The sequence below is a fragment of the Octopus bimaculoides genome, chromosome 12 (genome assembly GCF_046866305.1).
Source record: "Octopus bimaculoides isolate indiv1 chromosome 12, ASM4686630v1, whole genome shotgun sequence".
Taxonomy (NCBI): Eukaryota; Metazoa; Mollusca; class Cephalopoda; order Octopoda; family Octopodidae; genus Octopus; species Octopus bimaculoides.
This window is the reverse complement of record NC_142939.1, coordinates 38,924,389-38,951,393: the sequence shown is the minus strand read 5'-3', so window position 1 is coordinate 38,951,393 and position 27,005 is coordinate 38,924,389. Positions and strand designations below refer to the sequence as shown.

The following is a 27,005-nucleotide window of genomic DNA, read 5'->3' as shown; positions in this document are numbered from 1 at the left end:
AATTTTTCTATATGTGATAACCAATTTTCAAGAACTCAGCGATGAAAATCCACTATTTTCCCTAAAACTATATATATATATATATATATATATACACACACACACCAGCATGGAAAGCAGATGTTAAATGATGATGATGAACAGGCTTCTTTCAGTTTCCATCTACCAAATCCACTCACGAGGCTTCGGTTAGCCTGAGGCTATAATAGAAGACACTTGCCCAAGGTTCCACACAGTGGGACTGAACCCAGAGCCATGTTGTTGAGAAGCAAGTTTCTTACCACATGCCTGTATGTATATATATATGTATACACACACATAATTCCACTTTGGCATAACAATACTAATATCCAGTTATTAGAACTCTGCATACTTATGGTTTCGAGTAAGGTATCAAGTGAGTACAAAGCATTAATATCAATTAATAAATGACCAAAGAACAGATGTGTAATCACTTTCATTAGTTAACGGCTATTTCTGCTAATAAGTGAACATGCAACTAAAAGCAATCAAATGGCTCTGACAAAGTTGTAAGATGTCATGCAGGCAGTCAACCCTAGATGAGGCATTTTTGCTGTAAGCTAACAAAAATGGTTATGTAAGTTGTTTTGTAATTCATTGAGGGTATATATGTGCACACACACACACACACTAGTGCTCGAAAAGGAAAAGGTGTACATAAAGTTTATATAAGTTCTCACATGGCTGTGTGATAAGAAGCTTGCTTCCCAACCACGTGGTTCCAGGTTCAGTCCCACTGTGTAGCACTTTGGGCAAGTGTCTTTTACTATAGCCTCAGGCTGACCAAAGCCTTGTGAGTAGATTTGGAAATTGAAAGCAGCCCATTATATATATGTGTGAGAAGTGTCACACCCTAACAGTGGAAGGAACCTGTGGAAGACATGGGACGAGGTGGTGAAGCACGACCTTTGAACGTTGAGCCTCACAGAGGCAATGACAAGAGACCGAGACCTTTGGAAATATGCTATGATTGAGAAGACCTGACCAGTGTCGCATAAGCAGCCCATTTAAAAGTACCCTTGAATCATCAGGCGATATGCTGTGCTTGAGAAGACCTGTTGAGTCAAGTGAAATTGTAGTTGTGGCCAATGCCAATGCCGCCTGATTGGGGACCCGTACTGGTGGCACATAATAAGCATCATTCGAGTGTGGGTCGATGCCAGTGCCACCTGACTGGCTTCTCATGTCAGTGGCACGTAAAAAGCACCAACTGAATGTGGTCGATGCCAGTGTCTCCTGACTGGTTCCTGTGCCAGTGGAATGAAGAAAGTACCATCTAAATGTGGTCGATGCCAGGCCCACCTGACTGGGTCCTGTACCAGTGGCATGTAAAATGCACCCACTACACTCTCGGATTAGCTGGCATTAGGAAGGGCATCAAACTGTACAAACCTTGCCAGATCAGATTAGAGCCTGGTGATTAGGCCTCCTGGCTTGCCATTCCTCAGTCCAACCCATGCCAGCATGGAAGGCAGATGTTAAATGACAATGATGATATATATATAATGTGTGGGTGTGTTTATGTCCCTGTAACCTAGTGGTTCAGTAAAAGAGACTGATAGAATAAGTAGTGGGGTCAATACATTCAACTAAAAATTCTTCAAAGTGGTGCCCCAGCATGGCTACAGTCTAATGATTGAAACAAGATATACATATATATATATATATACACACACACACATGGAGGCGCAATGGCCCAGAGGTTAGGGCAGTGGACTCGCAATCGTAGGCTCACGGTTTCAATTCCCAGATCAGGTGTTTGAGTGTTTATTGAGCAAAAGCACCCAAAGCTGCATGAGGCTCTGGCAGGGGTGGTGGCGAACCCTGCTGTACTCTTTCACCACAACTTTCTGTCACTCTTTCTACCTGTTTCTGTTACACCTGTATTTCAAAGGGCCAGCCTTGTCACACTCTGTGTCACGCTGAATCTCTCCGAGAACTATGTTAAAGGTACACGTGTCTGTGGAGTGCTCAGCCACTTGCACGTTAATTTCATGAGCAAGCTGTTCTGTTGATCGAATCAAATGGAACCCTCATTGTCGTAATCAACAGAGTGCCACCTCATATACAAACACACAATGGACTAAAAGGATTTATGGATTCAGTCTACCAAATTCATTCACAAAGGCGCTCAGGGGCTACTACGACTGGGACGATAAGAGAATTATTTTACAGGAGTGTTTCTGTAGTCTCTCTATTATAAACATTATCAAAAACTTTAGTAGTGGCCATGGGGAGATTGACAAAGTGGGAAGTATTCTTAGTTCTTTGGAATCAATTCAGACTTAAGGAACCAAAAAGATGAGTGAGCAACAAACAGAGGGTCATGTCTACATTTTGAAATGTTGAAGTACATCTAACCTCGTTTATCACAGATTTGGTTGAGAAATAGTGATAAATGAACCATCAGTTGAGGGAACCTGTGAAAGAGGTAGGCCCAGGAAGACCTGGGATGAGGTGGTGAGGCACGACCTTCGAACATTGGGCCTCACCGAGGCGATGACTTCTGACCGAGACCTTTGGAAATCTGCTGTGCGTGAGAAGACCCGGCAAGCCAAGCGAGACCTAAATCTATGGCCTCAGCCAGTCCACTTATACGTACCATCCTTCATTGGACACTAAACTCCACTTGCGAACCCCTGTTGAGGCAAGTGAAATCGAAATCGAGTTAAGTTGGACACTAAACTCCACTTGCGAAGACCTGTTGTGGCAAGTGAAATCGAAATAGAGTTAAATTGGACACTAAACTCCACTTGCGAAGACCTGTTGAGGTAAGTGAAATCGAAATCGAGTTAAATTCGACGACTGGCGCCCATGCCAATGCCGTCTCCTTCATTGGACACGAAACTCAGCTTGTGAAGACTTATTGGGGCAAACGAAATCGAAATCGTGATGGCACCTGTGCCCAGCATCGCCTTTCTGGCACTTGTGCCCGCAGCATGTGTAAGGACCTTCCAGTGAGATCGTTGCCAGTGCTCCTGGACTGGCTCTTGTGCGGGTGGCACATAAAATACACCATTTTGAGCGTGGCCGTTGCCAGTACCGTCTGACTGGCCTTCGCAGAGATCGTTGCCAGTGCCCCTGGATTGGCTCTTGTGCGGGTGGCACATAAAATACACCATTTTGAGCGTCGCCGTTGCCAGTACCGCTTGACTGGCCTTCGTGCCAGTGGCATGTAAAAGCACCCACTACACTCTCTGAGGTGTTAGGAAGGGCATCCAGCTGTAGAAACTGCCAATTAGAAATATGCTGTGCATGAGAAGACCCAGCAGGCCAAGTGAGACCTAAATCTAAGGCCCAGCCAGTCCACTTATGAGTACCTTCCTTCCTTCATTGGACACTAAACTCCACTTGCGAAGACCTGTTGAGGCAAGTGAAATCGAAATCGAGTTAAATTGGACACTAAACTTCACTTGCGAAGACCTGTTGAGGCAAGTGAAATCGAAATCGAGGTAAATTGGACACTAAACTTCCACTTGCGAAGACCTGTTGAGGCAAGTGAAATCGAAATCGAGTTAAACTGGACACTAAACTTCCACTTGCGAAGACCCGTTGAGGCAAGTGAAATCGAAATCGAGTTAAATTTGACGACTGGCACCCATGCCAACATCGTCTCCCTCATTGGACACGAAACTCATCTTGCGAAGACTTATTGGGGCAAGCAAAAGCGAAACTGTGATGGCATCTTTGCCCATGGCATGTGCAAGGACTTTCGAGCGAGATCGTTGCCAGTGCCCCTGGACTGGCTCTTGTGCGGGTGGCACATAAAATACACCATTTTGAGCGTGGCCGTTGCCAGTACTGCCTGACAGGCCTTCGTGCCGGTGGCACGTAAAAGCACCCACTACACTCTCTGAGTGGTTGGCGTTAGGAAGGGCATTCAGCTGTAGAAACTCTGCCAAATCAGATTGGAGCCTGGTGTAGCCATCTGGTTTCACCAGTCCTCAGTCAAATCGTCCAACCTATGCTAGCATGGAAAGCGGACGTTAAACAACGATGATGATGATAGATTCCCTGACACCAAACTTGCAGTCCACAGCAGCAAAGCTTCCATTCTTATGTATTTTCTTGATTAGGATAACTTTTTACTGTAGAGAATATGTTAGAATTAGGCAAATTTGTATTTTTTCTGTTCATTGGTCCCATGTTGATGGGAATCATCTTCATTTAAAGTCTATTTTCCATGTTGGCATGGGTTGGACGGTTTGACAGAAGCTGGCAAATTAGATGCCTGCACCAGGCTTCAGTTGTGTTTTCACAAGGTTTTTATGGTTGGATGCCAACCACTTTACAGAGTTTACCGGGTGCTTTTTATGTGGCACCAGCATGGGTGCTCACCATGCGATGCTGGCACAAGTGCTTTATATGTGGCACTGGCAGGATAGGTACAAGTACTTAAATCTATAGAAAAAATATGCAGCTTTTGCAGTTACAGTCATAAATACAAGCGATGGTCTCAGTGCATTGTGGATGGAGGCCGATTTTGTGGTTGAAGCAGAATTTTCGACAGATCATCAAAAGATGTTATCACAGTTCAATTTGTGATAAGTATAACATGGTTCACCGTTAAGTGTACCACGTTATCCCAGATTAATGGCAAATGAGACAACTTATGGCTGAATATTCCTCAGCTAATTCCCTATCTTTACAACATGAATCATTTATAATCATGAAATTCTAAAACAGCAAACTGATCAATAATAAAAGAGAGATTTTGTTATTTTTTACTTGTTTCAGTCATTTGACTGTGGCTTTGCTGGGAGCACTGCCTTGAAGAATTTTTTTTTTAGTTGAATGAATCGACCCTGGTACTTATATTTTCTCAAGCATGCTACTTATTCTATCAGTCTCTTCTGCTGAACTGCTAAGTTATGAGGATGTAAACACACCAACACCGGTTGTTGAGCAGAGGGCGGAAGGTGGGAACACACACACACAATGAACTTCTTTCAGTTACTGTCAACCAAATCCACTCACAAGGCTTTCATCAGCATGAGGCTATAGTAGAAGACACTTGCCCAAAGTGCCACACAGAGATAGCTAGAATACTGCAATAATTCCAAAGTGTGAAGAAAAAAATGATATTTGTGTCATTAATCTTACCTTTAAGAAGATTGGAATAAAAAAGTGGCTCCAAAGCCCCAACTGCCATGTATTTGCCATCAGATGTCTCGTAAGTATCATAATATGCAGCACCACCATCTAAGAGGTTTTCCCCTTTAGATTTGCCCCACACTAGGGGTAACTTTTGAGACTTCCATACCCAGCTCCCTGAAATTAGAAAAATCAATAATTTTCAAGGGGTTCAATTGAGTGAAGTGCCTCAATGTTACAGGCTTTATTGGACCTCTGGAAGTTCAGCCACAACAGAATTTTACCATTTAGCATTTATACCAGCCAGATCCAGCTTCTGATACCTACCCTACAATGTCATTCTAAATACAGACAATAACATCATCAAAATCTCAAATCTATGAGATAATACAGGATTAATTCAAAATAATATGAATGAATAAACTTTACATTTGGCAAAGTAATTTTAATGCGAAAAAATTAAACCCCTGAACCAGAAAAGGTTTAACCCTTTAGCATTTAAACTGGCCAGATCCTGCCTTTCACACCAACCTTACAATGTCTTTCTAAAATTAAATCATGTCATTGAAATCTCAAAGCTATGATATAATGCATGGAAGATTACATTTGACAGAATAATCTGAATGCTAAAAAGTTAGAGGTAGGGTATGACTGTGTGTGTGTGTGTGTGAAGGGGGACTTTACCATTCCCATCTCTACCACTCTTTCAACACCACGTTTAATAGTAATCAGAGTTGCATGAATCCATTGCCTGTTCTCTGTATCATGTGGCACACACAACATATTTCCCTGGCATCCATGCATCATCTACGATACACAGTCCCAATTCTTTTTCATCCACCAGAATAACTTGGCACTTATGAAAGGAAAGGTTTATGTTACTCAGGTCAAAATTGAAACATTAAATGTTTCATGGTTTGTGTTCAGTCCCACTGTGTGGCACCTTGGGCAAGTATCTTTTACTACAGCAGTACAGTGTCAACACTGGACATGTTCCAGTCTTATTACATCTCTTCAATGAAGTATAATGTTCCAGTCTTATTACATCTCTTCAATGAAGTATAATTTTTAAGATGAAGATATACTTGAGAGAGAATTATAGAATTATCCAAGTACCTCCTCTGCATAAAAATTATATTGCTAAGATAGGTGTTAACATTTGTAATATAGTGATCAAAAATGTAATTTGTTTAAATAATACCTGTGGTGAAAAGAAATTTTAAGCTGTACATCTAAAGACCAATCCAACCTACAAGTTATACAGTAACGGCTTCTGACTGAGGCAACACAAGGTTAGCAGTTTTGAGGGGACGAGCAGGAGCAGTTGTTACCATCAATGTCTGTACTAGGAGTGGTATTGTGTTTTATGAACCATGCAGAGGTAAAAGGCAACATCAACATCGCAAGACGTGAGCTCGTCAAGTCATACAGTAATCTTTCAAAAAAATTTTTGCACAAGGCCAGCAGCAATTTCGAGAGCAGGGGGCAAGTCGATTACATCACCCCCAGTACTCAACTGTAACTTATTTCTTCAATCCTGAAAGACAAGAGGTAAATCCAACCTTTGTTGTGTTTTGAATTTAGAACGTAAAGAACTGGAAGAGATGCCACTAAGCATTTTATCTAATATGGTAAGGATTCTGCCAGCCAAATAATAATGTAAATACAAACCAGACTATGTTTGTATAATACAAAGGGAAGTCATAAATTATTTGCACTTTCGCCATAACATATCTTTATTATTGTCACACTGCCTTCTGTGCATGAGTGGTACTATTGTGGTCACATGATCAAAGTTTGAGCCTGATTGTGCCATTTTTCTTTCTGGCTTCACAGTGTAAGCATCGCCGTTCCACTAGTAATGTGCACTAAAGAAGAACAAAGAGCAGTGATTCAATTTTTTAGGTCAAAAGGTGTGTCAGGTGCTGAAATCCATCAGAGGCTTTTAGCACAATATGGGGATGGTGCACTACTGAGTAGAAGTGTGTGTGAATGAGTCAAGAAGTTTATAAGTGACTGGACAAGTGTGACACACGAAGAGGGAGCAGGATGCCTATCATCCTCCACTACTGACGAGAAGATTCAGCAAGCTTGAGAGATGGTAATGGTGAACCGGTTTACCATTACCATCTCTCAGATTACTGCTCTTTGTTCTTTTTTTGGGCACATTGCTTACACTGTAAAGCCAGAAAGAAAAATGGCACGATTAGGTTCAAACTTTGATCATGTGACCCCAATAGTACCAACTATAAGCATGCATACTCAGAAGGCAGTGTGACAATAATAAAGATATGTTATGGTGAAAGTGCAGATAATTTTCGACTTCTCCTCATATATACATATTCTACAAAATAAGCCATTGTACACCAACTAATTTGGTGAAATAAGCAAGGTACACTTACCAAGGTATGCTGCCCCTGCAGTCATATTATTATCAACCACTTGGCCTTGACCAGTTTGAGAACGGTAATGAAGAGCAGTCAGAATTCCTATTACACTCAGCAGGCTTCCTCCAGCAAAGTCACCCAAGAGATTAATAGGTGCATGGGGTCGTTCATTTGCACGGCCCAGTATTGATAATAAACCTGAAAAATCAACAGAAATCTGAACACAATGAATTTTATGGTGAAATGATATTTTTTTTTCCTTTTTTAATATTTCAAAATATGAACCAGTCAAGAATGACCATAATTTCCTTAAAAAGCTTGTAAAAATTATTGTTGGTTATATTGATGCTAATACTTGACTTTCCCTTTATTTTTAAAAATTAAAATAGCAACAAAATTTTAAATAATAATTTCAAATTTTGGCACAAAGCCAGCAATTTCGGAGGTGGGCTAGTTGATTACATCAACTTCAGTGTTTAACTCGTACTTATTTTATCAACCCCAAAATATGGATAAAAAGCAAAAGTCAGCATTGACAGAATTTGAACTCAGACCATAAGGATGGATGAAATGTTGCTAAGCTCGCCACCTTAACAAAATATCAAATATTAAAAGGAAGAACTATTGATACCATTTATGTGTTGGGGTAAGTTTTCAATACAGAACAGCATTGTGATGTGTTCTGGGTAAGGCCTAACTTACCTGATAGCACAACAACTGTACTGTGTTCTGGGTAAGACTCCGTTTCACTCACAACAAACTTTTTATCCTGTATTTTAGACAAGGCTCAACTGTTTTATATCCCAGATAAGGTTCGATTTAGTTCACAACAGAGCAGAAGGAAAACATTAATCTCTTCAGCAAGGCACTAAAAAGTGGTGAAATGGCCAAGAGGTTGGAACATAGGTCAAGATAGTTTGAATTCTGAGTTCAATTACCTGCCAAGGCCAACTTTATCTTTCATCTTTCGTGGCCCATAAAATAAAGTGTCAACCCAGAACAAAGGATTAAAAGAATTGTTAGGTCTTAGACAAGATACTCTGCGGTAGTTATTCCAACCCTGTGTCCTGAGTTCTTGGGAGATAGCACTTGTTGTGTAGTTTAACTCTCCACCCCATCCCACCTGATCACTGGTTGTCCGGCTAACCTCTTCTCTTTTGACACCATCAGTTTCGGAAACCCTTAAAAAAAGTTGGGGGGTGGGGATAGCTAGACTATGGGTGTAACGTTTCCTTCCTCAACTAAATATAAAAAACCCTCCTGCTACAATTATTGGGAGCAGAGCAAGAGAGAGAAAAAGAGGTGGGATAGTAGTGTTCAATGGTGTAATGTGGGTTTTGACTGTTTCTCCCCACCCAACTCTTTAAATCTAATATACCTTCCACTACAGCAAACATGTGCATATAAAGTGGCTACCCAGTTTGGCCCTTCCCCCACACCATACTGCTGATAGTCTTAGGACCTCAAACTATTTCAATACATCCCCTTATATGAGAATAAAAGATGATAGAAAGTTGAAGTATGAACTAAAAAGGTACAAACATAGAATAATTGTTCAGCTAGTGTTTCTTTCTTATCTATGACAAAATTAAGTGAAACTCATCAGTTGATGATGGGTTCTTACCATATTTATCCATGCATAACATGCACTCATGGATAACCCTTTGGCATTTAAACCAGTCATATCCAGCTAAAATATTCTACCTGTTTTATTTCCAAACTGGTCATCTCTGGCCTTTCACACCTACTCTATAATGTCATTTTAGAAAGAAACAATCACATCATCAAATTCTCAAAGCTATGAAATAATGCATGATTAATTTAAAATGATGTGGAAACATAAGCATTATGTTTGAAATTGTAGTCTGAATACCAAAGGGATAAGGTGCATCCCTATTTTGGGAGCAGTTGAAATGCAAGAAAAAGAAAATGTCTCATCTACAATACATGCTGACATTTCTTTAGAGTAATCCATGAGGAAAAGTGATGCAATTAAAAAAAGTGCTTTCAAACTATTTCTATGAGAATAAAAGATGATAGAAAGGTGAGGTATGAACTAAAAAGGTACAGACTGCAAATGCAATTTCAAATGCTGCCACAACAGACAGTTGGAGCCTGGCCAGCTACGGTCAAACTGTCCAACCTATGCCAGCATGGAAAACAAATGCTAAATGATAGTGGTGAAGATAATGCTACTATTTATAAGCATATACTGCAATCGATAGAACTGAAAAATATCCATGCTCTTAACCACTACGCTATATGCTACTAACCCCAAGATTCTGAGTTCGATTTCAAGCAGTGACCTGAACAACAACAACAGCAGCAGCAGTGGCGGCGGTGGAGGTGATGGTGACGACGATGAAAAGTACTTTAGGAATGAGAACCCAGGTTCGAAATTTCTCCAAGACATCTGATGAAGGCTGGAGGGTATATCAGCTGAAACGTTGTGTTAACAACAAACAAGATGAGGACAAATATCCGTCAAATGTAAATAATGTAAATAATTCCTCATCTCTTAAATGTAGAACTGTATCAGAAAATATGTTTGTTCTTAATCACACACACACACACACACACACAGTTACTCACCTAAAATCATTAAAAAGCAAGAATAAAGCCATTCTTACCAGATATGGCAAGAAAATTGATGTCATGTCCTACTCTTCGTGCCAAAGAGCCATTCTGTCCAAAGCCAGAAAGTCTGGTATAAATCAATCTTGGATTAACAGACAATAAACTGTCAGGTCCCAAACCATGTTTTTCCATGACCCCTAGAAAATGAAATAGCAATATGAATAAGGAACAAGAACGAAGGACAATGCTTAAGGGGCTGTCTTCCATGCTAAATACACATACAGTAGGATTTCACATACATAATTGAGATATAAAATTTTTTAAACATCATTGGAGAAGATTAAATCTGATAAGGGAGATAACTCCATATTTTCGAAAAAAAAAAGTAGTGATTTGAGATGTTCATGTCTTTAAAAGCAATTGTTGAAAGTAACAGACATGCTTCAGTCTTGTTGGGTCTTATCAGTTAACGATATTCTACGCAGTTAGCAAGACTTAAAAGAGTGATCAGCATAGAGAGAAATCAAGAGACTATAGGAAGAGGGGTAGCTATATGGTAAGAATTTTGCTTCCCAGTCACATATGTCTGGGTTCAGTCCCACTGCATGGCCCTTTGGACAAGTGTCTTCTACTATGGTATTAGGCCAAAAAGCTCACTAGGGTATATTCTTCTGAGTAAAAATTCAAAGACACTATAATTAGGTATAAATATATCATCTCGCCTGACTGGCCTTCATGCAGGTGACACGTAAAAGCACCCACTACACTCTCTGAGTGGTTGGCGTTAGAAAGGGTATCCAGCTGTAGAAACTCTGCCAAATCAGATTGGAGCCTGGTGTTGCCATCCGGTTTCACCAGTCCTCAGTCAAATCGTCCAACCCATGCTAGCATGGCAAGCGGACGTTAAACGATGATGATATATATTTGAAAAACATACAAGAATAGGCTAATATTTATAAAACATGTGATATATTAATAAAAATCTGTAAATGTACAACCATCCAGATATCTGAGTACCTTATTATTTTTTCTAATATATAATTCCTGTACATCACGTCCAAACTTTCCTCTCGTTGCTCACCTATTCTTCTACTTCCTCCCTCTACCACTCTCTCTCTTCCCTTTACACCGGCATGGTCACATGCTTCCGGTCAATAATCCTTTCCTTCCTTGGCTTTCGCCAAGTAACGCACGCCACCACTTTGTCTCTCTCGGTTCCGTGCCTCATCGCGTTCATACACACATAATTTTTCTCGTCTGGCCGTAAAGCCTTTTCTGTTTGTTTTCCTGTCTTGTTTTTTGTCCGCCACTACATTCCTCCATGGCTAGATTTAATTTGCTTATACAAATTTAATCTGCGATCCATGGGACGAGCCGTTTTAACGATGCGTCCTGCCCGAAGCTCGTCGAAACGCCGGTGTTAAAACGTGGGTAGCTGATGAAGTAGAATGTTCTCTATGTGGCTCGTGTGTTCTCGTCTACGTTTGTTTGCAATGTCCTGTACCCAGATATGCACCTATACATACAGGTGGATGTCGGTATGCACATACCTGTACGTATATATGCATATACTCATTTACTTTTGTTTATATATATATATATATATATATATATATATATATAAAATACACATAAAATACACCATTTTGAGCGTGGCCGTTGCCAGTACCGCCTGACTGGCCTTCGTAGGATTTTCGAGCGAGATCATTGCCAGTGCCGCTGGACTGGCTGTTGTGTGAGTGGCACATAAATTACACCATTTTGAGTGTGGCCATTGCCAGTACCGCCTGACTGGCCTTCATAGGATTTTCGAGCGAGATCGTTACCAGTGCCCCTGGACTGGCTCTTGTGTGGGTGGCACATAAAATACACCATTTTGAGCATGGCCGTTGCCAGGACCGCCTGACTGGCCTTCGTGCGGGTGACACGTAAAAGCACCCACTACACTGAGTGGTTGGTGTTAGGAAGGGCATCCAGCTGTAGAAACTTTGCCAAATCAGATTGGAGGCTGATGTTGCCATCCGGTTTCACCAGTCCTCAGTCAAATCGTCCAACCCATGCTAGCATGGAAAGCGGACGTTAAACGATGATGATGATGATAATGATATATATACATATATGTATGTATGTATGTATGTATGTATATGCTTGTGTGTGTGTGCTTGTCCTCCTACCATCGCTTGACAACTGATGTTGGTGTGTTTACGTCCTTGTAACTTAGCGGTTTAGCAAAAGACACTGATAGAATAAGCACTAAGCTTACAAAGAATAAGTCCTGGGGTCGATTTATTGAACTAAAGGTGGTGCTCCAGCATGGCCGCAGTCACAATGACTGAAACAAATAAAAAAAAAAAAAAGAATAAGAGAGACTCTACCTGTTCGGAAAGGTTCAATGAGGACATCAGACATCTGACACAATCTTTTGATTATTTGCGTTCCACTGGGTTTCTTGATGTCAACACATATTGATTCTTTGCCACGACCCAACATATCATTTGAATACTGAGGTTGAGGCTGCAACAGATGATGGAAATCACTCATAAATACAGAAACATCTTATATTTCTTGCATTAGTTGCACTCACTGACCTGTAGCCATACAGGAGCATCTTTCTCAATGGATGGAAGTTGATTTTAATGATCCCAGATCTTTGTCCAGTGAAGTCACATAGCCTAGTGATTAGAGGGTTGCACTCATCATCACAAGGTTGTGGTAGCAAAACATTTCATTTTACGTTGCTCCAAGTCCACTCAGCCATAAATGAATAACATTTGACAACCTGGCATCCTCTTCGAGGAAAATGCTGCGATCGCAGTCACATGGTAATCAGGTAACTGGCTTCATATCAGGTAGCTGGCCCTGTGAGTTCCAGAACTCAGGACAGTAATCTTCAAAGGTTGATGATGATGATGGGCTCAGTCTGACGTTGATCATGTTTATCATATTGTGCATACATTGCATATTTTTGTACATCTGTCTCTTTATCATACTTCAGCACTTTTATGTCAATAAAAACTGACAATAAATGACTACTACTACCATTATTATTATTATTATATCAGTAGTCATATTTTTATCACATGCTTTCACTGCATTACTGAGCACAGCTTTGTGTGCCTTGGATATGTGCTGAGGTGTGTTGCGATGCTCTTATTGTTACTGTATTGAAAGTGTTTTACGTAGGATGTGCACAGTGCCTAGTAGTGCTATTTTCTGTATGTTATATTGGGTTGGCAAGTAAGTTCCCGCCGTTTTTTTTAAATTTTGGAATCTATTTTTTTGCAAGAATTCTATTTTTGAATCATTTTGGAATCTATTTTGATTTTTTTCTAGTTAATTTTAGTTAATTTTTGTTTATTTTCAGATCATTAAAATGGGATGTCAAGTTAAGAAAAACGAGCATTTTCAACACCTCCTTCTTTTTGCTTTTAATCAAGGTTCTCAGGCCACAAAAGTTGCTCACTGCATTTGTGCTGTGTATGGAGAGGGTGCCATGGCTGAAAGAACCACTCGTGATTGGTATGCCAAGTTCAAAAATGGAAATTTTGACCTCAAAGACTCACCTCTTTCTGGCTGTCCAGTTGAGTTCGATGAAGAGTGATTAAACCAACTTTTGCATGAAAATTCTCTTCAAACGACAAGGGAACTGGCAGAGAAAATGGAATGCTCCCATACTGCTATAGAGAAGCATCTTCACTTGATGGGAAAGGTTCAGAAGTATGGAGCATGGGTTCTGCATGATTTAAGTGACAACAACAAAAATCAACGAGCCACAATCTCCACTGGTTTGCTTGCTTGTCACCGCTCAACTCATGGACACAAGCAACGATTTCTGTACCGGATCATTACTGGCAACGAAAAATGGTGCCTGTACATCAATATGAAACAGCGTAAGGAATGGCTTAGCCCCAATAAACAAGCAACATCACACGTGAAACAAGATCTTCATCCGCATAAAATGATGTTGTGCATGTGGAGGGACTGGGAAGGGATTATCCATTACGAATTGCTTGAACGGAACCAAACGGTCAACGCGGAACTCTATGTTCAACAGATGGAACAACTCAACACTGCTATTCAAGAGAAAAGACCTAATCTGCAGCATGGAGTTTTTCTACTGCATGACAATACCTGCCCTTATATCACCAATATGACCAAGGAAGCCATTAAAATGCATGGCTGGGAAGTGCTGCCACACCTGCTGTACTCTCCTGATTTGACGCCAATGGATTTCCACCTCTTTTGATCTCTTTCAAATGCTATGCATGGAGTTTCGTTCAATACTGATGCAGAATTGAGAGTTTGACTGGATCAATTTTTCGATTGGAATCAGGTGATTTCTACCAACAAGGCATTGAAAATCTTGTTGAACGTTGGGAAGAAGTTGTAAACAACAAGGGTGAATACATTATTGTTTAATTAGTTATATTTTATTAAACCTTTTAAAAAATTTTAATTTTAAAAAACGGTGGGAACTTAGTTGCCAACCTAATATATACTTGTTAGTCCTGGTATTTTTGTTATGCATTTGTTTGAATATATTTTTATCATACCCAATGTGCATACTATGATAAGAAATGTCTCTATTTTTAGGCTCCACATTCGAGTTACCTCTATTTCCAGATCCTTTTAGATTATTATTATTATTATTATTATTATTATTATTATTATTATGGCCCAGTTAAAATTTTCTTCAGATTAAGTTGTCCATCCTACTCAAAAGGTCCCTGAATAAGGGCTGTTTAAGGATGTTGAACAAAACACCCACGTTTTCAGAGGTGAATTATCCAAACCCCAAAGAATTCTTTTCAACACATGGCTATGATGCTCCCCACACTACTTCTGTCGTGATCAGAGATGCACATATCGTCAGCCAATAAGGGACATGCTCAACTGGTTAAGGTCAATGAACTGACATGTAAATCTGTGGTATTGAGCAGAATATTTGCTGTAGCCCATTCTTTTATGCCAAGACAAAACATGTACGTGATAACACTTCCAATCAGTTAAGAACAGAAACCATGAGAGCCACTGCCTGATACCGCATCAGGGCATTTATTATTATTACTATTATTATTATTATCATTTTTATTATTATTATTACTACCATTAAGGTGGTGAACTGGCAGAATTGTTAGCACGCTGGACGAAATGCTTAGCAGTATTTCACCCGTCACTACATTCTGAGTTCAAATTACACCGAGGTCAACTTTGCCTTTCATCCTTTTGGAGTCAATAAAATAAGTACCAGGTAAACACTGGAGTCGATGTAATTGACTCATCCCCTCCCCTAAAATTGCTACCCTTGTGGCAAAATTTGAAATTATTATTATTATTATTATTATGATTATGATTATTATTATTATTAAGGCAATGAGCTGGCAGAATTGTTAGCAAACTGGACGAAATGCTTAGCAGTTTTTCACCCGTTGCTATGTTCTGAGTTCAAATTCCGCCAAAGTCGTCTTTGCCTTTCATCCTTTCAGGGTTGATAAATTAAGTACCAGTGAAACACTGGGGTCGATGTAATCGACTAGCCCCTCTCCCAAAATTTCAGGCCCTGTGCCTTTCGTAAAAAGGGTTATTATTATTATTATTATTATCTCTTCCCTCAAGATTGATGCCCTTGTGGCAAAATTTGAAACCATTATTATAATTATAATAATAATTATTATTATTATTATTATTATTATTATTATTATTATTATTATTATTATTAAGGTGGTGAATTAGCAGAATCGTTAGCACACCGGGGGAAATGCTTAGCGGTATTTCATCTGCCACTACATTCTGAGTTAAAATTTTGCTGAGGTTGACTTTGCCTTTCATCCTTTCAGGGTCAATGAAATAAGTACTAGTTATGCACTGGGGTCAATATAATCAACTAGCCCCCTTCCCCCCAAATTTTCAAGGCCTTGTGCCTAGAGTAGAAGTAATTATTATTACTACTACTGCTGCTGCTGCTGCTGCTGCACTACTACTACTACTACTACTACTACTGTCATCATAATTTTTATTATTAGCCATAGAATCCATGCCAAATAAGACTGGAGTCTGGTGCAGCTCCTCAGCTTACCAGCCCTGGTCAAACCGTCCAACCCATGCTAGCATGGACAACAGATGTTTGATGATGATGAAGATGAATGGTGGGTTGGCACAATTGTTAGAGTCACCAGGAAAAATGTTTTATGATGTTCTAGTTCTCTGTATTATGAGTTCTAACGCCTCCAGGATCAAGTTTGACTTTCCTCTCAGGCACAGATTGAGTTCAATTCAATTTGTAATTGTCCCCTTCCTCACCACACCACTCAAGTTTTCTGGCTTTTATCAACCATGTGCAAACCCAAATGGATACAAAGACAATTAAAAGCGTACAAAAAAAAGTTAATAAAAAAAATAAAGAAAAACTAGAAAATAAATTTACTCACACGGTCTATTCTAATCACTCTGGCTCCAAAATCTGCCATAATCATTCCACAGAATGGAGCTGGTGCCAAGCCAGCAAACTCCAAAACTGTTAATCCTTTCAGAGCCATTTTCTGGAAGTAAAAAGATATTCAATAAGATCTAAAAGTAATTCATTTGTAGCATTGGCCATGTCTACTCTGTAAGGTGGTTGATGATAGGAAGGCCTCCAGCTGTGAAAACCCTGCCAAACAGGCAGTGAAACTTGGTGCAGTCTTCTGCCTAGCCAGCTCCTGTCAAACCATCCAACCCATGCCAGTATGGAAAAGAGACATTAAATAATGATGATGATGATGATGTCTTCTTTACAATATTGAAATAGTCAAAATAGGAATTATATCAGGAAAATACATTTCTTATTATTTGGTTCTTGATAAGCTTTGGCTAATCAAGCAACAGTTTGAACAAGCATCAGTGCTTATCACAAACCGCCATATCATTCCTTCCTGTACTATTGTAGATAGTAGTAGGATTCTATCATCATCATCATCATTTAATGTAACAGTTCTCAACCAGGGTCCACATGACCCAGTGGTGGGGAGGCTTTCTATATTAGATCTTGTTAAAGTTTATGAGCAATAAATTGCTCATACTTCTACAAGACACAAAATATTTTAATAATTTTTTGATACAATTCCTGATAACATTTACTTGTAAACATGTAATACAATCTTATTTTAACCTGGGGGTGCAGAAGAGTAAAATCAAAAGGGTCCGTAGGCAAAAAAAATGGTTGAGAAGCACTGATTTAACCCAATCGTGCCGAAATTTTTCTAGTGAATGAAATTGCGCATGCAGCTTGTACTCACCATGTTGCACAACTGTGGTTGTTACAAGTTATGGATCAAGCATTTGTTCAAACAGACTGCATACGCGTTAAGAACATGTTTCATTCTTTCATACAGATCATATACAAATCACAATTTGTATCAAGTATTTGTTTTACACCCTTATAAATTAAATGTCAGTTTAAATGGACAATCGGCATGAATGCATTAATGTTTGTTTTGCATGCTGGCATGAGTTGTCTGCTTTGGTGTGGTTTCTATGGCTGTCTGTCTATCTCAATGCTAACCATTTTACAGAGTAGCACCAGCACCAGTGAGGCCAATGAATAACTTGTAAGACAAGACCCCCTTAATGGAGGTGAAGTGTATTGAGGGAAGCGGTCTTGTTCCGGGTGATGAGTGGTTAAAGTATAATAGAGAGACAGGTCCAGGTGTCTTATGGAAGGAAGGCACAGGGTTACCCCAGTTTGAAAAAGAGAGACAATGGTAGTGGGAATATATCAGGGTGCACCCTCAAGTTTGTGAGTGGCAGATGAATGGTGAGGAATGCAGTGAGTAGTACTATTCACCTTCTAGCATTTAAACCAACCATATCTGGCCAGTTCCAGCCTTTCACATCTACCCTGCAATGTCATTCTAAAAATATGCAAACACACCATCAAAATCTCAAACCTATGAGATGATGCATGATAAATTCAAAGCAATATGAATAAATGAGGATTACATCTGACTGAATAATCTGAATGCTAAAGGGTTAAAGATAAAAATAGGATTCCTTCCTATATTATTAATGGTAGCAGTATGATTCTTTCCTCTGCTGCTACCAGGTTCTTCCTATTATTTATGGATGGATTGATGTGATCTTCAAGTTCATTTAGAATCAGGTCTCAGTCAACTAAAAATAACAGCCCAATTCATTAAGAATGATAATTAATCTTTAGGGAGTAACTAACAGAGATACCCAGCATTGCTTGGGATTAAAATGGCATAGTTTTTTATTGTTTTACTTGTTTCGGTCATGTGACTGCGGACATGCTGGAGCACAGCCTTTAGTCAAAGAAATCGACCCCAGGATTTATTCTTTGTAAACCTGGTACTTATTCTATCGGAGTGTTTTGCAAAACGGCTAAGTTATGGGGACGTAAACACAGCAACATCCGTTGTCAAGCGATGGTGGGGGGAGTACAAACACAGACAGACACACATGTATACGACTACATATAGATTTACATACATGTATATACATATATATATATATATATGTATATATATGTATGTAAATATGTATGTATGTATATACCAACTTCAGGAAACCTGCCAGTCACCTAGTCACCTACCGCTCCGGCAGACACTCTAGCCAAATCGACTACATCCTCGCCAGAAATACGGAAAGAGGGCGGCTTATAAATACCAAAACCTTGTCTGGCGAAGAATGTACCCCACAACATAGATTAGTAGTTAGCGACTTTGGGATCAAGGCAGAATGGGTGCCCAGAATTAGACCGGCTTGGAGGAGAAGGGTGTGGAAGCTTAAAGACCCTGCAAATGGACAGAGACTTAGAGACAAGTTACTTGAAGCATTTAACGAAATAGAAGGGGATATAGCATCATACAACGTGGAAGACAATTGGAGATTTCTGCGGGACAACCTGTTGAAAGCCACCGACCAGATTTGTGGGTGGTGTAAGGTCCCCTCCCGACCCAGAGTAACGTGGTGGTGGAACAAGGAGGTAGACAGGGCTATTAGACAAAAGAAACAGGCTTGGAAGGACTGGAAGAACGGTGGTAGCAGGGAATTGTACCAATGTGCCAGAAGGGAGGCTAGGCGACAGGTTTATTTAGCCAGAGGGGAAGCAGATAAGAAAAGATTTGCCAATGTTCTGCGCCATGAGGACCAAAGACTCGAGGTATTTCATGTTGCAAGACAGTGTAGGAGAGAGAATAGTGATGTTGTAGGAGAGAAATGTGTTCGCATGGATGATGGTACGCTTGCACTAAATGAGGATGCAAAGAAAGAGGTCTGGAGATGCCACTACGATAGATTGCTTAATAAAGAGAATGAATGGGAGGAAGAGAGCCTGCCGTATGTCGACCCAATAGAGGGACCAGCTATCCGAGTTGATAGTACCAGGGTAGATAAAGCAATTAAGAGTATGAAGACCAGGAAAACCCCCGGCCCATCAGGAATCACTGCAGAGATGCTCAAAATATCTGGCAGTGTTGGCTATAGCCTAGTCACCCGTATTACGAACCAGGTGATACACGAAGGAGTCATACCCAATGACTGGTGTAGCAGCATCATAGTCAACTGCTACAAAGGTAAAGGTGACGCTTTAGATACAAATAATTACAGAGGCATCAAGCTGTTAGATCAGGTTATGAAAGTTACAGAGAGGGTCATAGCCCAACTAATTAGGGAGCGAATCAATTTAGATGAGATGCAGTTTGGGTTCGTGCCAGGTAAAAGCACTACTGATGCCTTATTTCTAGTGAGACAGCTGCAGGAGAAATACCTAGCTAAGGATAAACCTCTGTACCTGGCTTTCGTTGACATGGAGAAAGCCTTTGACAGGGTCCCCCGATCCCTTATCTGGTGGTCAATGAGGAAACTTGGGATAGAAGAATGGTTAGTGAGAGCTGTGCGAGTCATGTACAGAGATGCTGCCAGTAAGGTGAGGGTTGGAAATGAGTACAGCAATGAATTCCGGGTAGAGGTAGGGGTCTACCAAGGTTCCGTCTTCAGCCCCCTCTTATTTATCATAGTTCTCCAGGCAATCACAGAGGAGTTCAAGACAGGTTGCCCCTGGGAGCTCCTCTATGCTGATGACCTTGCCCTAATTGCGGAGTCACTATCAGAACTAGAGGAGAAGTTTCAGGTGTGGAAGCAAGGTCTAGAATTGAAGGGCCTTAGAGTCAACCTAGCAAAAACCAAAATCCTAATAAGTAGGAAGGTAGATAAAACACAAACCCCTTCAGGTAGATGGCCCTGCTCAGTATGCACTAAAGGAGTAGGTAGTAACTCTATAAGATGTACCCGGTGCAAGCTATGGACACATAAGAGGTGCAGCAACATCAAAGGCAGGTTAACTAGGAAGTTAGTTTTTGTTTGTGACAGATGTTCAGGTGCAATAAAGACAGTAAACAAACAGGAAACAACTTCTATCTCATTCCAGGGTGAAAAACTAGAGGTAGTCGATAGCTTCCGTTATCTGGGCGACCAAGTTAGTAGTGGGGGTGGGTGCGCTGAAAGTGTAGCTGCTAGAATAAGAATAGCCTGGGCAAAGTTTAGAGAGCTCTTACCCCTGCTGGCGACAAAGGGACTCTCACTCAGAGTAAAAGGCAAACTGTATGACGCATGCGTACGAACAGCCATGCTACATGGCAGTGAAACATGGGCTGTAACTGCTGAGGACATACGTAAGCTCGCAAGGAATGAAGCCAGTATGCTCCGTTGGATGTGTAATGTCAATGTGAATACCCGTCAGAGTGTAAGTATCTTGAGAGAAAAGCTGAACATTAGAAGCATCAGTTGTGGTGTGCAAGAGAGACAATTGCGCTGGTATGGACATGTGGTGAGAATGGATGAGGATAGCTGCGTGAAAAAGTGCCACACCCTAACAGTTGAGGGAACCCGTGGAAGAGGTAGGCTCAGGAAGACCTGGGCTGAGGTGGTGAGGCAAGAGCTTTGTACATTGGGCCTCACCGAGGCGATGACTACTGACCGAGACCTTTGGAAATGTGCTGTGCGTGAGAAGACCCGGCAAGCCAAGTAAGATCGTTGCCAGTGCCCTTGGACTGGCTCTTGTGCGGGTGGCACATGAGATGCACCATTTTGAGCGTGGCCGTTGCCAGTACCGCCTGACTGGCTCCTGTAGGATTTTCGAGCGAGATCGTTGCCAGTGCCTCTGGACTGGCTTGTGCGGGTGGCACATAAAAGACACCATTTCGAGCGTGGCCGTTTCGTGCGGGTGACACGTAAAAGCACCCACTACACTCTCTGAGTGGTTGGTGTTAGGAAGGGCATCCAGCTGTAGAAACTCTGCCAAATTAGATTGGAGCCTGGTGTTGTCATCCGGTTTCACCAGTCCTCAGTCAAATCATCCAACCCATGCTAGCATGGAAAGCGGACGTTAAACGATGATGATGATGATGATGATGATGATGATATATATGTATATATATATATATATATATATATATATATATATTAAGGAGATGTACTTGCATACCAAGTGACTTGATTTGAGATCGTGTGCTGGAACAAAAACAATTGCAGCATGGAAGATGTTTATAAGCCATTTAAGAAACACATAAAAACCATTAGATTCACTTCCGCATTTAAATTTAATTTGCCAAAATATTTTCATCACTTTGAGGCCGCGACCAGTTCACTGACAAAATTCCGTGATGCAGCACAGAATTTTGTCAGTGAACAGGTCGCGGTCTCAAAGTGACGAAAATATTTTGGCAAATTAAATTTAAATGTTGAAGTGAATCTAACGGTTTTTGTGTGTTTCTTAAATGGCTTATAAACATCTTCCACACTGCAATTGTTATATATATATATATATATATATATATATAAATAAAAAAAAAATACAAAATAGGACAAGAACGCAAAGCGTCCGGACAGTTAGGTGATACAAAAATGGGACAATAAAACATCCAGATAGACGATACAAAGAAAACAAGGACAGGTCATTCGGAGTTTTCTTTCCTCAGTTGAGTTCCAGATTATCTTTACAATTTTGGCTGGTTATACTCGACATTGCTCCAATCTGGCCAGCCCCAAGGAAAAACTAAGCCAAGAGCATTAGATTCCTCGGAAGAAAGCACCGAATGTATACAAAAATAAGGACGGAAAAAAATGAACAATGTTACACAAATACAATAAAAATAATAACAGGACATAACAACAGGTGTCTTTCGACTAAGGACAAATTAAATTAAGCTGGCGTGTGTGGAAATAAAGCCTTACAGCAGAGATACAAGATTTCACAGGCACAGGGAGGAATACTGATGTTGCACGGACAACGGCCGGCCAAGAAAGAAAGATCAGGCTTGGCCGAACGCCGGTCACATGGGAAGAGAAGAGAGAGAGGTAGACGCAGAAGGACAAAAGAATTATGGAGGCGCAAGAAAAAATGACAGGGACACAGTGAAGTGAAAAGTGGAGGGAAAGTGAGCAAGAAAAGAAGGCAAGGAAATGTGAGAGAGGGGGAACAAAAGAACGAAGAGTGGAATGAACGAATAAGCGTGAAAGGGCAGATAGACAGCAATAGAGTCGTACAAGATTTAGAAAAATGCATATACACACACATGATTCCATCACATGTCGGGGGAGAAACTAGAAGTAGTTAATAGTTTCAGCTACCTAGGTGACCAAGTTTGTAGTGGGGGCTCTGAGAGAGGAGTGACTAGAGTAAGAATAGCCTGGGAAAAGTTCAGAGAGCTCCTACCTTTGCTAGTAACTAAGGGCCTCTTGCTCAGGGTGAAAGATAGACTGTATGATGCATGTGTATAAACTGCCATGCTACATGGTAGTGAAACATGGGCCATGAATGCTGAGGACATGTGTAGACTTGAAAGAAATGAAGCCAGTATGATCCGCTGGATGTATAATGTCAGTGTGCATACATGACAGAGTATAAGGGCCCTGACAGCAAAGTTGGGCATTAGAAGCATGAAATGTGGTGTGCAAGAGAGGCGACTGTGCTGGTATGGCCATGTGTTACATATGAATGAAGAAAGCTGTGTGAGGAAGTGTCACTCCCTATCTGCAGAAGGAACCTGTGGAAGAGGTAGACCGAGGAAGAGATGGGATGAAGTGGTAAAGCATGACCTTCGAACATTGGGCCTCACAGAGGCAATGACAGGAGACCGGGACCTTTGGAGATATGCTGTGATTGAGAAGACCCGGCAACTAAAGTGAGATCGCAACCACACATGTCTGGCCCTGTTAAGAATACCCTGATGTTTCGGGCAATATGATATGCTTGAAAAGACCTGTTGAGTCAAGTAAAACCAATATCGTAGCTGGGACCGGTGCCCCTGGCTGGCTCCCATGCCGATGGCACATAAAAAGCACCAACCGAATGTGGTCAATGCCAATACCCCTAGACTGACCCCCGTGACAGTGGCACATAAAAAGTACCCAATATACTCTCAGAGTGATTAGCATTAGGAAGGGCATTCAGCTGTAGAAACATTGCCAGATCAGATTGGAGCCTGGTGCAGCTGCTGGCTCTCCAGACCTCAGTCAAACCATCCAACCCAGGCCAGCATTGAAAACACACGTTAAACGATGATGATGATATATAAATATACTAGCTGAAGTACCCGCCCTTTGGACAGTTTAAGTTGCTCTTGAATCAGCTAGTTAACCTATCAAAAGTCACATTTTAATTCAGAGAGGAAAACCATCCTTTATATAAACCCATGTAAACTCTAGGCACTATTTTAGCGATCTTTGTGTCTTTCGTTATCCTACGTAAAAGCAGAAATCCCTTCTAAGTTAACATATTGAGATGTTGAGCAGGAGGGAATCGCTTGTGGATAGGGAAAGCGAAAGTTCTCCAAACAGCCTCAATGTTAATTTAAACGGGGTGGTATAGAACGAAAATATAACCTCACAAAATATTCTGTCATAAAATCATGGGACCAATGGTGGTCAAAAAGACCAAAGACCAACCCTTAAATGAACTTTTCCATAATATTGTTAACGTAATGACATATTTTCAAGTATTAACATCATGAGCAAAATGATAAATAGTACAAAGTCAAATGTTAAACTTAACATATAAATAGTTTTGGAATTGATGGTCATGAAATATGCAAAAAAAACAATCTCAAGGAAACACACCTTTTATTTCAAGTGCAATGAGTGAAAATAAATCTGAGTGAAAACAAAAATTTTACAACAATTGACAGTTTACATCCTGAAACAACATCTTACGTCTGTAAACAGGAATGCAATAAAAACAAAATACAATAAGTGTGATAATGCTTTCGTTTTTCATAACTGATACCCAAGTTTGAACTGCCCTGCATTATTTTCTACAAACAATTTAGGTGAATAATGCACATTTTTTTTAGAGCCAGTCAAAGTTACTATCAACTTAAAAAAAGATACATTTATTATTATACTTCCTATAAAAAACGACTATATAAGAAAAAAATTGTTGACTATATATTCCCAGTATATAAATAAGAAATCCCTTCTAAATTGTCTCAATCTATTCTCCGCTGCCATAACTACGACGAAGTCTCCAAGATTATGCTGCAGATAAGATAGAGATTTTTATTTATTTACGGCCTCAACATTTTTCTCAAACTTTTTGCGCTTTAGTCTGTTCTCCATGAAATTCAATTGAACTCAGTTTTTGTCTTAAATTCATACTTATTCATTTTCCTTACTTTATTCAAAATCTTATCGCTCCTTCCTTTAAAATTACGATCTAAGCTTAGCCATCTTTCCTTGTACAAAGGCTTCCTAAATTCGTGCTATTTATTTATTTTTATTATGTTCCATTGCTCTTTTAAAAATTATGATTTAAGCATTGTTGTCTCTCATATATTTAGAATCTACGATTAAGAAGTCTCTCTCCTGGCTGGTGGTACACCCGCCGTCCACCGGAAGTTCATTCCTCTGTGTCATCCTGCACCGGAAGTTCATTCCTCTGTCATCCTCGGCTGTCTCCCGGAACCCATCTAGTGGCCTCGGCCATCCCCTCCCCTACCTTTGGGTAGCGCATAAAGTTTGTGTTATGTTTGCAGGTTGCAGGTACTGTTTTGCTTATGAATTCTGCCAATTGCAAGCTTTCTTTTCAGAGATGCTCAAAATATCTAGTCACCCGTATTACAAACCAGGTGTTACACGAAGGAGTCATACCCAATGACTGGTGTAGCAGCACCATAGTCAACTGCTACAAAGGCAAAGGTGACGCTTTAGATACAAATAACTACAGAGGCATCGAGCTGTTAGATCAGGTTATGAAAGTTACGGAGAGGGTCATAGCCCAACTAATTAGGGAGCGAATCAATTTAGATGAGATGCAGTTTGGGTTGGTGCCAGGTAAAAGCACTACTGATGCCATATTTCTAGTAAGACAGCTGCAGGAGAAATACCTAGCCAAGGATAAACCTCTGTACCTGGCTTTCATTGACATGGAGAAAGCCTTTGACAGGGTCCCTCGATCCCTTATCTGGTGGTCAATGAGGAAACTTGGGATAGAAGAATGGTTAGTGAGAGCTGTGCAAGCCATGTACAGAGATGCTGCCAGTAAGGTGAGGGTTGGAAATGAGTACTGCAATGAATTCCGGATAGAGGTAGGGGTCCACCAAGGTTCCGTCCTCAGCCCCCTCCTATTTATCATAGTCCTCCAGGCGATCACAGAGGAGTTCAAGACAGGTTGCCCCTGGGAGCTCCTCTATGCTGATGACCTTGCACTAATTGCAGAGACACTATCAGAACTAGAGGAGAAGTTTCAGGTGTGGAAGCAAGGTCTAGAATTGAAGGGCCTTAGAGTCAACCTAGCAAAAACCAAAATCCTAATAAGTAGGAAGGTAGATAAAACACAAACCCCTTCAGGTAGATGGCCCTGCTCAGTATGTAGAAAAGGAGTAGGTAGTAACTCTATAAGATGTACCCGGTGCAAGCTATGGACACATAAGAGGTGCAGCAATACCAAAGGAAGGTTAACTAGGAAGTTAGTTTTTGTATGTGGCAGATGTTCAGGTGCAATAAAGACTGTAAACAAACAGGAAACAACTCCTATCACATTCCAGGGTGAAAAACTAGAGGTAGTCGATAGCTTCCGCTATCTGGGTGACCAAGTTAGTAGTGGGGGTGGGTGCACTGAAAGTGTAGCTGCTAGAATAAGAATAGCCTGGGCAAAGTTTAGAGAGCTCTTACCTCTGCTGGCGACAAAGGGACTGTCACTCAGAGTAAAAGGCAGACTGTATGACGCATGTGTATGAACAGCCATGCTACATGGCAGTGAAACATGGGCTGTAACTGCTGAGGACATACGTAAGCTCGCAAGGAATGAAGCCAGTATGCTCCGTTGGATGTGTAATGTCAGTGTGCATACCCGTCAGAGTGTAAGTATCTTGAGAGAAAAGCTGAACATTAGAAGCATCAGTTGTGGTGGTATGGCCATATGGTGAGAATGGATGAGGATAGCTGCGTGAAAAAGTGCCACACCCTAACAGTTGAGGGAACCCGTAGAAGAGGTAGGCCCAGGAAGACCTGGGCTGAGGTGGTGAGGCAAGAGCTTTGTACATTGGGCCTCACCGAGGCGATGACTACTGACCGAGACCTTTGGAAATATGCTGTGCGTGAGAAGACCCGGCAAACCAAGTGAGATTGTTGCCAGTGCCTCTGGACTGGCTCTTGTGCGGGTGGCATATAAGATGCACCATTTTGAGCGTGGCCGTTGCCAGTACCGCCTGACTGGCCTTTGTAGGATTTTCGAGCGAGATCGTTGCCAGTGACCCTGGACTGGCTCTTGTGCGGCTGGCACATAAAAGACACCATTTCGAGCGTGGCCGTTGCCAGTACCGCCTGACTGGCCTTCATGCGGGTGACGCGTAAAAGCACCCACTACACTCTCTGAGTGGTTGGCGTTAGGAAGGGCATCCAGCTGTAGAAACTCTGCCAAATTAGATTGGA

At 40.9% G+C, this 27,005-nt stretch overlaps 1 protein-coding gene across 2 annotated transcripts in view; it reads right to left on the bottom strand.

The window, feature by feature from the left end:
* LOC106875871 (alpha-methylacyl-CoA racemase) overlaps positions 1-27,005 on the bottom strand; it is a 38,859-nt gene that overhangs the window by 3,673 nt on the left and 8,181 nt on the right. The window contains exons 2-6 of one of the 2 annotated variants that reach the window (XM_089360945.1): positions 16,508-16,618; positions 12,455-12,593; positions 10,133-10,276; positions 7,518-7,700; positions 5,125-5,292 (exon numbers count right to left, since the gene is read on the bottom strand). In XM_089360945.1, coding sequence (XP_089217071.1) covers positions 5,125-5,292; positions 7,518-7,700; positions 10,133-10,276; positions 12,455-12,593; positions 16,508-16,615 — 742 coding nt within the window. In that variant the 5' untranslated portion in view covers positions 16,616-16,618. The remainder of the gene's footprint in view (positions 1-5,124; positions 5,293-7,517; positions 7,701-10,132; positions 10,277-12,454; positions 12,594-16,507; positions 16,619-27,005) is intronic. The other variant, XM_089360946.1, reaches the window with a different exon arrangement.